A 13,080-nucleotide genomic window follows, 5' to 3' on the forward strand; every position below is an offset into this window, starting at 1 on the left:
ACAGCCACTTGGACCTCTGGTTCTTCCTGGTTAGAGTTTTGTCAACTTGACACAAGCTAGCTTCTGGGAAGAGAGACTCAACTGAGAAAACACCTCCATCTACATTGCCCATACACAAGCTTGTGGGGGGCATTTTCTTTTTCTCTCTTTTTGGTTTTTCGAGAGAGGGCTTACCTGTTTAGCCCTGGCTGCCCTGGAACTCGCTCTGTAGACCAGGCTGGTCTCAACTCAGAGATCTGCCTGTCTCAGCCTCCTGAGTGCTGGGATTAAAGGTGTGCGCCACCACCACCTGTCTAAATTTGTATGCTGTTTCCCATCTATATTGGGTATCAGACTGGGGCCAGGAAGTTTAGAAATACGTATAACATGGTCTGTGTGCCTAAGAAAGGAAGAGAGGTGTGAATAGGTAATTTTGATACAACTTAATTCAGTCTTTTAAACAGAAGCAAAAAGAGCTCAGGAGAGAGAGGTTCCCAGCTCTTCCTGGATGGAGCTGGGGGCTTTGTGGAGGAGCAGAGGAGGAAGAGGAAAGATGTGACTTAATCAGTAGGGGCCACTGACTCTCTCCTGTGCTTGAGTCTGTGTGGATGTAGGGGGATAGAATGAGACAGATGAGGATATGGCCTTGAAAACCTCACACCTGGGTCTCATCTTATCCCCACCCCACCCATCACTGGTGTGATGGAGCCCAGGCCTTTAGCACGCTAGGCAAGCACTCTGTCCCTAAGCGGTACCTGCAGTTCAGCCGCCAGGGTCCTGTATACAGCCTGTGGGTTCTGTTTAGGGTATGTCACCTCTCGGGTGTGGTCCATGGAAGAACCACAGAGCACTGACCCCGTGTCTGTGGTCTTATCCTGTGGCAGGGATTGAGGCAGTGGTCAGGAGCCTCCAGGGAAGCCTGCAGATGACCAACACAGAACTGCATAAGCAGGGCTTGCTGCTCTTCGCTGAAATTCTGACTCGGTAAGCCAAGATGTCAGGTAGGAGTGGTGACGGAGAAGTGAGCATTGATTCCTGGTGGGGCCGGGGATGAATCAGTCACTCGTTCCTCATCTACCGTTTCACAGGCAGCCAGAAGAGATCAGGCTGTTCACAAGCTCAGCCATGTGCAGAGATGCCAGCCGTGCCCTCCAGGAGGCGGTGAGCAGTCCGGTGGTAGATGTGGCCACTGAAGCACTGAGGGCCATTTCGGCTTTTCTGAGGTGAGAGGCTGAGGCGGGCTGAGCTGAACACGCCTGAGGGTTTGTGGAGGCCAGGCAGCTTCCGAGATGTTTTCTTGTACCACGGTCATTATTATCATTTGTTGCTACTGCTGTTTTGTTGAGACTGGATCTCATAGTGTAGCCCAGGCTGGCCTAGAACTTACTATGTACCCCAGGTTGGCTTCAAACAGTAATTTTCCTGTTTCTGCTTTGTAAGTGTTAGGACAAGCACGAGCCCCACACCTGATTTCCTATAGTTCCTTCCTCCTTTTTTTTTTTTTCTTTTCTAAGACAAGGTTTCTCTACATAGCCCTGGCTGTCCTGGAACTCACATTGTAGACTGGGCTGGCCTTGAACTCACAGAGATTCTCTTTCTTGCCCCTGCCTCCTGAGCGCTAGGATTAAAGGTTTTGTCACCATATCTGGCTTCTGTTTGTTTCTTTTTGAGGGAAGATCTGTGTAGTTCCAGGCTGGCCGCAAAGTTGCCGCATGGCAGATGACCACCTTGGATTTCTTTGCCTCCTGCCTCAGCCTTCTGAGCACTGGGATTATACAAGCATGTACCACCTCAATCAGCTAAATATGGCTTTTGAAGCAATATCTGTTGGTTCTCGTTCTCTTAACAGCCCCCACGTCCCCCACCAAACCCTCTCTTCTTTTCAAGGTCGGTCAGCTGTAACTTTATTTTTACATTGTAAAGGTTGTTAACATTTATAGTTCTTTCCTTCCTTATATTTAAAATCTTTGTGATTTAACTCCAGGGTGGTTCTAAAAATTGAAGCAAAAAAAAAAAAAATAACATTTACATTACAATAACTTGATCCTCTCTCTCCTTCCTTTTGTGGTTCCCGGGATTTGAATCTCTAATTCTGGAGCATGAATCCCAGGGTGGATGAGATGAGTGAGCCCCGCGGTGCCAGGGCACAGCTAGAGGAAAAGCGATGGCAGTCAGGCTCCCGTGCACAGGAGGGCTGTGCTTGGGGGAGGCAGGAAGCAGCTCTCAAGCAGGTGGTGGTATTTGAGCTGTGCCTGGAGGGCTGAGGGAATGCAGGTTGTGGAAAGACAGGGTGGGTGGAAAGGCAAGGGGAGCGTTCCGAGGCGCAGCAGTTGGCTCAGTTAGCAGGTTACAAGAAGCTGGCGGTACCAGCAAAGCTGTTTGGTCAGAGCTGGGGAGAGTTGGGAGGAAGGTGAGTGAGTCATTGATATTTGCAGGCTGCCGAGGGGTTGACTTTACCCCCCAGAACGCTGGCTGAGGTGGTCGCTCTGAGATGGAGTGGTTTGGCTCCGGGAGACAAACTAGAAGGAGAAAGAAGAAAGCGAGCTGCTGAAACATAGAAAGAGAGCGCACCCCAGATATAAGGGACCCGGGGCTTGAGGATCACTGTAGGGAAAAGTTAGAGGGCCAGCATTCACACGGTGGTGCACCCCTGCAATCCCAGCACTTGGGAGGGTTGCTTGAGGGTAGTGAAAACCCATCTGCATGGGCTGGCAAGATGGCTCCGTGAGTGAAAGCCCTTGCAGCATAAGCCGATGGCCCGAGTTCAGTCCCCAGAAAACCATGTCGGAAGGAAAGAGCTCACTCCTGAAAGTTACCCTCTGACCTCCATACATGCACTCTGACATTCCTGCTCACACGTATATGACAGACAACGATCAATAATTTTTAAAGAAATGGGTCTGTGCAACATACCAAGACCCTGTCTCAAAAATCTAAACAAAGGCCAGGTGGTAGTGGTGCCTACTTTTAATCCCAGCACCTGGGAAGTGGATCTCTGAGTTTGAGGTCAGCCTGGTCTACAGAGTGAGTTCCAGGACAGTCAGGGCAGAGAAACCCTGTCTCAAACAAACAAACAAACAAAAAAGAAAAAACAAAACCAAAACAAAACAGAAACAACAGAAAGCCAAAAATCAATCAAAGAAGAAAACAAGAGGTTTCCAGAAGGAGGAAGGCGAAACCAAGCCTAAACTATGTGCAGTTGGCTGAGAATTTACTAGACGCCAAATAGCTCACTGAGTGTCAAAGGACCCAGGAATGAGAGATGATAGTGTTCCCTAGTTACTCCCAGCGTCCTGTCCATGTAGACCTGTGAGTACGTCTTCAGACATAGCACTTTTGTGGATATTGTCAAGTTAAGATAAAGTCATAGAGCAGGGGTTGCAAATTCAATGACTATTGTCTAAGCTACAGTGGTGGCATTTACCTATAATCCTAGCACTGGGTGGTGGAGATAGGAGGATCAGGAGTTCAAGACCATCTTCAGGTACATAGGGAGCATTTGAAGTTAGCCCCAGCCACTTGAGACACCATCACAAAACAAAACAACAACAACAAAAAACAAAACAAAAGAACACAATCCAGACATGATGGTGTGATGCCTGTAATCTCAGTACTTGGGAGGCTGAGACAACAACATTTCTGAGAGCTTGGGGCTAGCCTGGGCTACACAGTAAATTCTGAGCCAGTAAACTAAGAGTGAGACTCTGTTTCAAAAAGGTTGGGGTGGAGGATTGGGGTTGGAGAGATAGCTTGGTGGTTAAGAGCACTGGCTGCTCTTCCAGAGGACCTGGGTTCAGTTCCAGGTACCCACATGACAGTCACAACTGTCTGTAACTGCAGTTCCCGGGGATCTGATGCCCTCTCTTGGCCCCCAGTGTTACCAGCCACCACATGTGCACATAAATACAAATGCAACCAAAACATTCGCATGTATAAAAATAAATGAAACTTTAAAAGGGATGATTTAGACACATGGTAACTTGGAAAAGGAGAAGATATCATTGTGAAGACAGGCAGAAATTAGAGCAATGCCAAGGAATGCAGAGATTGCTGGCAACCACCAATAAGCTAAGACAAGGAAAGATACTTCCCAAGATGCTTTAGATTTGCAAGTCAGTCCTGTCTTCTAACATTATGACAAGACATTGTTTACAGAATTCACACTCAAGAACTACGCAATTGAACCGGGCAGTGATGACATGTATCTTTAATCCCAGCACTCGGGAGGCAGAGGCAGGCAGATCTCTGTCAGTTTGATGCCAGCCTGGTCAACAAAATGAGTTCCAGAACAGCCTGGGTTACACAGAGAAACCTTGTCTCAAAAATAAAAATAAAAAGCAAAGCAAAACAAAACAAAACAAAAAAGAGAAACCAAAATTAAAAGAAAGACACAAAACCCTACACAATTGAGTTATAAAAATTATGTCATAATTTATCTCATAAGTTAATGTCAGCTTGACAGACATTAGAATCACCTGAACAGGAGGCCTCTCCTGGAACTGTCCTGACGGCCTCGAATGATGTAGGTAGGAAGACCCACAGTCAGGATGGCACCTTCCTACAGCCCAGACTTTTTTTTTTTTATTATGTATACAATATTCTGTCTGTGTGTATGCCTGCAGGCCAGAAGAGGGCACCAGACCCCATTACAGATGGTTGTGAGCCACCATGTGGTTGCTGGGAATTGAACTCAGGACCTTTGGAAGAGCAGGCAATGCTCTTAACCTCTGAGCCATCTCTCCAGCCCGGCCCAGACTTTTAAAAGAAAGAGGTATATCAGAAAGAAGGCCATTTCTGTTTTTGTTCCCTGGCCTTCCCTCTTGCCACCTTCGTTGACTGGCCTAGTATGATCCCCAGCATCAGTCTGTGAGGTTCCCTGCTGTTAAGCTTCCCTCCACGGGCAGGCAAGGCCGGTGAGTACAGAGGGTGAAAACGTAAAGAAAGCTATGCATCTGCTCTGGGCCTCCCAACGCCCCAAACCCTGTGGCATGGATTTTAGGGCTATCTTACCTCTCTGAGCTTATTCTTGTCTCCGTGGTTGTAGGAAGGACCATCAGAGCTCTCTACCTGTGCAATACAGAGCCCTTCGGGCCTTGCTTGAAGCCATGCTGAGTCGATGCATGGAGTTTTCCCAGACCCCGCTGAACAGGAGGCCCCTGGTGAGTGAAGTGCAAGCCCCTGCCCTAATGTCTGTCCGTCTTTTCTTTTCTCTGCCAGGGACTGGAAGCATGCATTATCTTGCCTATCTTATTTATTAGATTTTTTTTTTTATTTTGGAATACTGGGGATTGAACCTAGGGCCTTATATATGCTAGGCAAGCACTTTACCACTGAGCTATCTCTCCAGCTCTCCAACCTGTCCTTAGAAAAGTAATTTGTACATCACCTTATCTCCCATACCAACTTATAGGTGTAAGGACAACTATCTCCATTCTGATTGATGAAGAAACTGAAGCCCCAGGGGTTAAACACTTTTCTCTAAAGACCAAAATTTCGCTGGGCAGTGGTGGCGGCATTTGCCTTTAATCCCAGCCAGCACTCACTTGGCAGACAGACAGGCGGATCTCTGTGAGTTTGAGGCCAGCCTGGTCTACAGAGTGAGTTCCAGAACAGGCTCCAAAGCTACAGAGAAACCCTTTCTTAGAAAAAAAATTCAAGGTACCTTAGCAAGCAAGGCTCATACCTATAATCCTTATCAAGAGGCTGAGGTAGGAGGATTGAAGAATTTGAAGCTGGCCTCGGCTACATAATGTCCCAAAATAATTTAGCTACTATCCAAACATGGTTAATTACATTCTTTCTTGTTTTGTTTCTGTTTTCTTGCTTACTTTTGTGCTTCTGGGAATCAGTAAAAGGCAAGTACTCCACATTAAGCCACATTCCTAACCCTACCTTGTAGGTATGGTAAACACTCTCACATTATGAGAAAGAATCTAACTGATGGGTACTATGTTGTAATCATTGGCTGTTTTTGTTTTTCGAGCCCTGGCTTTCCTGAAAATAGTTCTGTAGCCCAGGCTGGCCTCAAACTCACAGAGAACCACCTGCTTCTGCCTCCAAAGTGTTAGGATTAAAGGCGTGCACCACCACCGCCCGGCTAATTATTGGCTTTTAATGGTTCCTAGCCTTATGATATCAGGAAAGATGCTCTCAGTATGAGTGTTCTGTTTTTCAGGGTTGTATTCTCAGACTGCTGGAGTGAGGGCTTTCTTGTGTTAGGGAGCAACAATGTGGGTGTTACAACTACTTGGCTATTGTTCACCAGCTGTGATAGCTTCCTTTCTGTTTGTAATAGACCAAGAGCCATTCTTGAGGTGCTAGGCACATGGGGTTAAAGTTATTGCCTCTATTATTTTTAAGGGAGTTGCTCAGATTCGTGAAGCTGTTAACACGATCCCTTGGAAAGTTAGGTGTATGTCCAGGGCAGGCTGCAGCGAGGGAAGGAGAGGCCTGTGCCATCCAGGCCTAGGCTGGCACGTGGAGTGGGTTGTGTGACTCATAATCTCCTCTCCCCTCCTCACCCCAGGGCCATGCTTGCAGGTAGAAACTCAGAGAAGGCATTCTTCGAATGGGGAAATTCCTCCTGAGCACTCTGGAGGGTTCAGGAATGCCTGCAGGTAAGCGGCCTCTGCAGCCTGAGGCTGGAGAGTAGGGTCTGATGAGTTCCTAGGCAAAGGACGGAGTAGTGCTTGGCCTCTGCTGCTCTCCCAATTGTGAAAGAACTCTGAATGGGGTTGAGTATGTGGAGGAAGTTTGAGAACGAGTAGCTTGGGTAGGAAAGTTCTAAGATTCCCCCAAAGCATCCTGGTGATGCTTTTGCTACTGTACCATGAGGTTTGTTTTAAAAAACATCTTTTAAGCTTTGTTTATTTTTATTTTATGTTTGTGTGTAGGTTGCTTTGCTTGAATGTATGTATGTGTTTATTTTATGTGTGTAGGTGTTTTGCTTGAATGTATGTATTGCACCATGTACATGCATTACCATGGAAGCTAAGAGAGGGTATCAAGCCAGGTAGTTGGTGATGAACGCTTTTAATCCCAGCATTTGGGAGGCAGAGGCAGGTAGATCTTTGAGTTTGACATTAGCCTCATCTACAGAGTGAGTTCCAGGACAGCCAGGGCTACACAGGTAAACCCTGTCTTGAAAAACCAAAGAGAGAGAAAGGAGAGAGAGAGAGGAGAGAGGGAGGAGAGAGAGAGGAGAGAAGAGAAGAGGACGAGAGAGAGAGCTGGAGAGAGGAGGGAGGAGAGAGGAGAGAGAGAGAGAGAGGAGGAGAGAGAGAGAGAGGAGAGAGAGAGAGAGAGAGGAGAGGAGAGAGAGAGAGAGAGAGAGAGAGAAGCATATCCCCCTGGGACTGGAGTTACAGATGGTTGTCAGCCACCATGTGGGTGCTGGGAATTGAACCTGGGTCCTCTGGAAGAATAGCCAGTGCTTTTAACCACTGAGCCATCTCTCCAGCCCCCATGAAGTTATGTCTTATTCACTTTTGTTTGTTCCTCCCTGAAACTAGCCTGATGTCACCCATCACTCTTCTCTGAACACACTTCACATAAACAGATGTTTGTCACATCTGTGTGCCAGACCTCGAGATAGAAAGATGAGTCGAGTGACCCCTGCCCACAGGGAGCTGACAGTCTCTGTGGGAAGAGGCTTTGGGTATATAGCAAATTCTCTACGTTGCATAAAATCCAAGGAAGTGGTATAGGCAGGGAGAGGAGCATCAGCAGATAGCATGAGATGGTCAGGGGGTACACATGGGTATGGAAGAGCCATATAATGGGGCAGCAGAGACTTGGAGGACTGATTAAAGCCCTGAATTTCTCATTGAGGAGTCCTAAAATTGCTTCCACCTGAAGGTGGGAATACTTTCCCTGAATTCTGAGCTCAGTGTAAGAGGGTACATCCTTTCTCTCTCTCTTTTTAAAAGATATATATATATATTGTTCTGTCTGCATGTATGCCTGCAGTCCAGAAGAGGGCACAAGATCTCATTACAGATGGTTGTGAGCAACCATGTGGTTGCTGGGAATCGAACTCAGACCTCAGGATGTCTGGAAGAGCAGCCGTGTTCTTAACCACTGAGCCATTTCTCAGCCTTGGATACATTCTTTCTCACGGTGCATGGGTGTTAATAAAAAACATATGTACTGATTTCTCAGGTTGGCTGTGGAATTCCAAGGCGAGCCTTCCACTCAGGAGAATCCTTCACAGCTCCAGGTGCAGAGAGGAAGACACCTTGGAGGCCTTCTCAGAATTTCTTCTCAGTGCCTGTGACTCCAGTGCATCCCTATGGTGATGGTAGGCTCTCCTCCATAGTGCATCCCTATGGTGATGGTAGGCTCTCCTCTGTGACTCCCTGTGCATCCCTGTGGTGATGGTAGGCTCTCCTCTGTGACTCCCTGTGCATCCCTGTGGTGATGGTAGGCTCTCCTCTGTGACTCCCTGTGCACCCCTGTGGTGATGGTAGGCTCCTCTGTGACTCCCTGTGCATCCCTGTGGTGATGGTAGGCTCTCCTCTGTGACTCCCTGTGCCCCTGTGGTGATAGTAGGCTCTCCTCCATCCCTGTGCATCCCTGATGTGATGGTAAGGCTCTCCTCCACAGGCAGCATGGATCTTGGGGGAGCACTCAGCTAGTCCTAGCCCTTTATCAATGTTATTCTTGCAGCTCACCTTACTTTGGTAGTAACATAGAAAGTGAGTTTCATCTATAAAAGTAATAGACTCATCTGACGAAAGAGTTGAAATCAGTAACAGGTAACGTTTGTAATGTGGTACCTGTTTTACAGTCACATGTAATTTTGTCCCCGTGGCCACGGCAGAAGGGTCATTAGAATTTTCCCTGTATCTCTCCCCTGCCTCAGACCTTACACGTGGCTGTCACTAAACTGTATGCATGAATTCTAATTGGTCTTAATAACAAAAACCTGGAGTTAGATATGGGTAAATGCTGAGAGATCAGAGAAGTGAAGGAGCAACCACAGAGAGACCTTTTACCTCTACCAAATCCTCAGACCAAAGTGGACAGGATCCTGTCTCCATGCATCTTCAGACTGAATCTTTGAGCTTCTGTCTCCTCTCGCCTTATATAACTCTGTAGATGGAGCGGCGGGGCTGTGTCCCGCCACCCGGCTAGCTTTACCCAAAATAATTTCACGAAAACTGTACTCTTTTAAACACTGCCTGGTCCATTAGTTTCAGCCTCTTATTGGCTAATTAACCCATATTTAGTAATCCGTGTAGCACCATGAGGTGGTCGCTTACCAGGAGAGATCTTAACCTGAGTCCATCTCGGACAGAAAAGGCATGGTGACTGCCTGAAGTGTCTCCCCAACTCTGCTTCCTTTCTCCCACAATTCTGTTCTGTCTACTCCACCTACCTAATTTTCTATCCTCTTAAATGGCCAAGGCAGTTTTTTTATTAATCAATGAAAGTAACACATAGGCACTCCTCCATCATAACTCTCTGCCCAGTCATACCCTTTCTGTCTCCACCTCCTTAGTGCTGGGATTAAAGGCCTGTGACTCCCGAGGACTAGGATTAAAGGTTTGAGCTACCACTGCCTGGCTCTGTATCTCTTTTTAGGCTGGATCAATCTTGTGTAGCTTAGGGTGGTCTTGAACTCACATAGATGGTCTGTCCTCTGCCTCCGAGTGCTGGAATTAAAGGTGTGTGCCACCACTGGCTTGGCCTTTGTGGCTAACTAGTGGCTAGCTCCAACACTCTGATCTCAGGCAAGCTTATTTGTTAGATCACAAACAAAAATATCACCACACTAAACTATATTCTGTAATTTTTTTTTAAATGATACTCTTCTACTGTTATAAAGCAAGTATTGCCAGGCATGGTGGCACCCATCTTTAATCCCAGCACTCAGGAAGCAGAGGCGGGTGGAATTCTGTGATTTTGAGGCCAGTCTAGTCTACATAGTAAATTCCAGGACAGCCAGAGCTATGTAGAGATCCTGCCCCTCCCCCCCACCAAAAAAAGAAAGAAAAGAAAAGCAAACAAGTACTTATGTGTGCCGAGAAAGAGCACGTAATTTCAGTATTCATAGCTTTTCTTGCTTTTCCCCCCGAGTAGTAGCAACAGTGAATGTCTTTGATCCTTAGCTCAATAAGGACATGTGGTGTTTCATAAATCAGAGACACCAACCTGAAATGAGACCTGGTCCACAGAGCTTTGTTTATGGTTGACCTATAAGAAGATGATGGAAACAGGTTGGGGGGCGGGGGAGACAGAGTGGTTGACTCTAGGGTCATCCAGAGTCCTCTCCTTCGGAGGGTCTGATGTCCTGTGAGCTACCAAGAGTCCCCTTATTAGTCAGGGCAGATTATGGAATATTATAATATTCCTGCTTCCTACTTTCCTTTATTTTGTAGATTTTTTTTAAATAAGTGCACATACTACTTTTTTTGGTTTTGTGGTTTTGGGGACAGTCTCACTGTATAGTTCTGGCTGTCCTAGATAACTTGCTATGTAGACCAGGCTGGCCTCTAACTTGTAGAGATCTACGTGCCTTTGCTTCTAAGTGTTGGTATTAAAGGTGTGTCTTACTACCCCCAGTTACTACTTTTATAATAATTTATATGTATTTAAATGTTTTGTTTTGAAAACTGAAGAACTGGCAATGTCCTAAGAATATGTCTCAAAGGTCCCAGCAGTTCAACACTTAGGAACTAAGACTCATGGAGGGGAGAAGGGTTATTGTTAAGGACGTACAGAAACATGCCCTTTACCTCAATCCTGAGGTCTATATCAGGCTGTCTCCATGACTGCCCAGAATCACACACAAAAAAAAAATGAAGGCAGAAGTTGGTATGGTGGTGCACGTCTTTAATCTCCCAGCGTCGGAGACAGAGACAGGTGGGTGATCTCTGATTTGGGGCCAGCCTGGTCTACAGAGTGAACGTTCAGGACAGCCAAGGCTACACTGTGAAATCTTATCTTGGGAAAAATAAAATGAAGGTTAAAAATGAAGGTTGAAATTCTATAATCCTATTAAAATTATAATTATGTGAGAGAAATATGTCCACCCCTGCATTATGGCCTAGAAGTGCCTCCTGTACATTATAACTTATCTTTCTCGGAGATAGGTTGTTCTTGTTTGGGGGGAAGGGGATAGAGCAGAGGCCAGGGAGGTAAGTACCTGGTACTATCTATTGGCAGAGTCCTTTGGTGTCGGCCTGTGAGGTCAGAGTCCTAGTCTTCCTTGTGTGGTCAAATGGAAGTGGTATCCCAACCTGGTAGATTTGATGCTGGTTTCTGAAGCCGTCTTTTTCTTCTTCGGAGACTCAGGCCTGGTGCTGCATTGTCTTCTCACTTCTGGTACTTTCAGAGATACTCGGAGGAGGCCATGCATCCAAGCCTGATGGAAGTTGTTCCTCTCAGTTCTGCACAGCCTCTTTGTCATCGTTCCCCACATGAAGGTGAAGTTCTCCAGGAAGCTTGGTAGGTGGCAGGCTGTTATGGAAGTCTGCAGAGAGGTGAGCACTGTCCAGTAGCTGTTGAGAGTGTTCAAAGAGAACATTAGCTACAGGGTGGACATTTGCATGTCCGTTAAACTGTATGTTCTTTTCTCTGTCCAGTGGTTGGGTGGCAGAAAAAATCATGGAGCAATCAAAGCTATTGAAGTCAGTTTTCCAACTTATTGATACTTTCAGTGTTGTCTTTCTCTTTTTTTTTGAGACAGGGTCTCACTATATAGAGCGCCTGTCCTAGAATTCACTATATAGACCAGACTGACCTTGAACTCTAGAGAGAGCCACCTGCTCTGCTCTTAGTGCTGGGGTTAAATGTGTGAGCCTCTAATCCCTGGATCCCCCATTCCTTTTATATACCATATCCCTTGAGACTACAAATGATGTTTAGAAGCTGCTGCTTCTCTCTCTCCCTCTTCTCTCTCGCTTTCCTCTCTCTCTCTCTCTCTCTCTCTCTCGTCAAGATTTATTTTTAGTTACATGTAATAAATATTTATAAAAAGTAATAAAATATTTAATGAAATTTAATTAATTAATTTTTGTTTTTTGAGACAGGGTTTCTCTGTGTAGCTCTGGCTGTCCTGGAACTCACTTTGTAGATCAGGCTGGTGTTGAACTCAGAGATCCACTTGCCTCTGCCTTCCTGAGTGCTGGTATTAAAGGTGTGTGCCATCCACACCCTGCAAAAAATATTTTAAAGATCATAAAAAATAAATAAATTGCATGGATGTGTGTGGGTGGATACAGATGGGTGGGTATGTGGATGTATGTGCGTGTGTGGGTATGAATGGGTGGATGTGTGTGGGTGTGTAAATGTGTGTGTTGGTGTGTGCCGGTGTGTGTGTGTGTGTGTGTGTGGGTGTGGATACGGATGGGTGTGATTGTGCATGTGAGTGAAGGTGCTTGCAGAGGCGGGAAGAAGATGTGGATCCCCTGAAGCTGGAGTTATGGGTCACCTGACATGGGTGTTGGGAACTGAACATAGAATCTCTACAAAAACAGAATATGTACTTTGATGCTTAGTCATCTCTCCAGCCCTCAGAGTCTCTGATTCTGAGTACTGGATGCCAGGGCATCAGTCATTGTGAAAACTGAGAAAGGTCTTAATATACTTCCAAGTGTCTTCTAAGGGAGCCGTTGCACTCTATATAGAAGCTACTACTTAGTGGTCCATTGAGGTTCCTTCCATTTTTATCTATCTATCTATCATCTATCTACCATCCAACTAGCCATCTATCATCTTTCTTTCTTCCTTTCTTTCTTTCTTTCTTTCTTTCTTTCTTTCTTTCTTTCTGTCATGTGTATATGTGTGCATCAGAGGATAATTTACATAAATTATCTCTTCATTTCTATTGTGTGGGTCCTGAGGATTCAACTCAGGTGATCAGTCTTGGTAGCAAGTGCCTGAGCCATGTTACTGACTACCTGGCCTCTGTTTTTTTTTTCCTTCTCCATCCTCAATAATTTAAGTTCTTACTGTGTTGTAGAAATTGGCTTGATTCGGGAAATAACCAGGCTATCTAAAGGATAAAACAATTATATTTTTATTTATTATAAGGGGAAAACTCCGAAACAGGAATGAGAAGTCCAAGCTCAGTTGTGCCCCGCAGGAATCACACAG

The 13,080-nt window shown here is 45.9% G+C and overlaps 1 protein-coding gene across 1 annotated transcript in view; it reads left to right on the top strand.

Moving 5' to 3' along the window:
- Mei1 (meiotic double-stranded break formation protein 1) overlaps window positions 1-13,080 on the top strand; it is a 61,476-nt gene that overhangs the window by 21,001 nt on the left and 27,395 nt on the right. Inside the window, 10 exon segments of the mRNA XM_038342771.2 lie at window positions 864-963; window positions 1,068-1,202; window positions 5,024-5,138; window positions 6,506-6,572; window positions 6,575-6,596; window positions 8,140-8,184; window positions 8,186-8,261; window positions 8,297-8,314; window positions 11,318-11,359; window positions 11,361-11,430. Coding sequence (XP_038198699.1) covers window positions 864-963; window positions 1,068-1,202; window positions 5,024-5,138; window positions 6,506-6,572; window positions 6,575-6,596; window positions 8,140-8,184; window positions 8,186-8,261; window positions 8,297-8,314; window positions 11,318-11,359; window positions 11,361-11,430 — 690 coding nt within the window.

Source organism: Arvicola amphibius, chromosome 9 (assembly GCF_903992535.2).
Source record: "Arvicola amphibius chromosome 9, mArvAmp1.2, whole genome shotgun sequence".
Lineage (NCBI taxonomy): Eukaryota > Metazoa > Chordata > Mammalia > Rodentia > Cricetidae > Arvicola > Arvicola amphibius.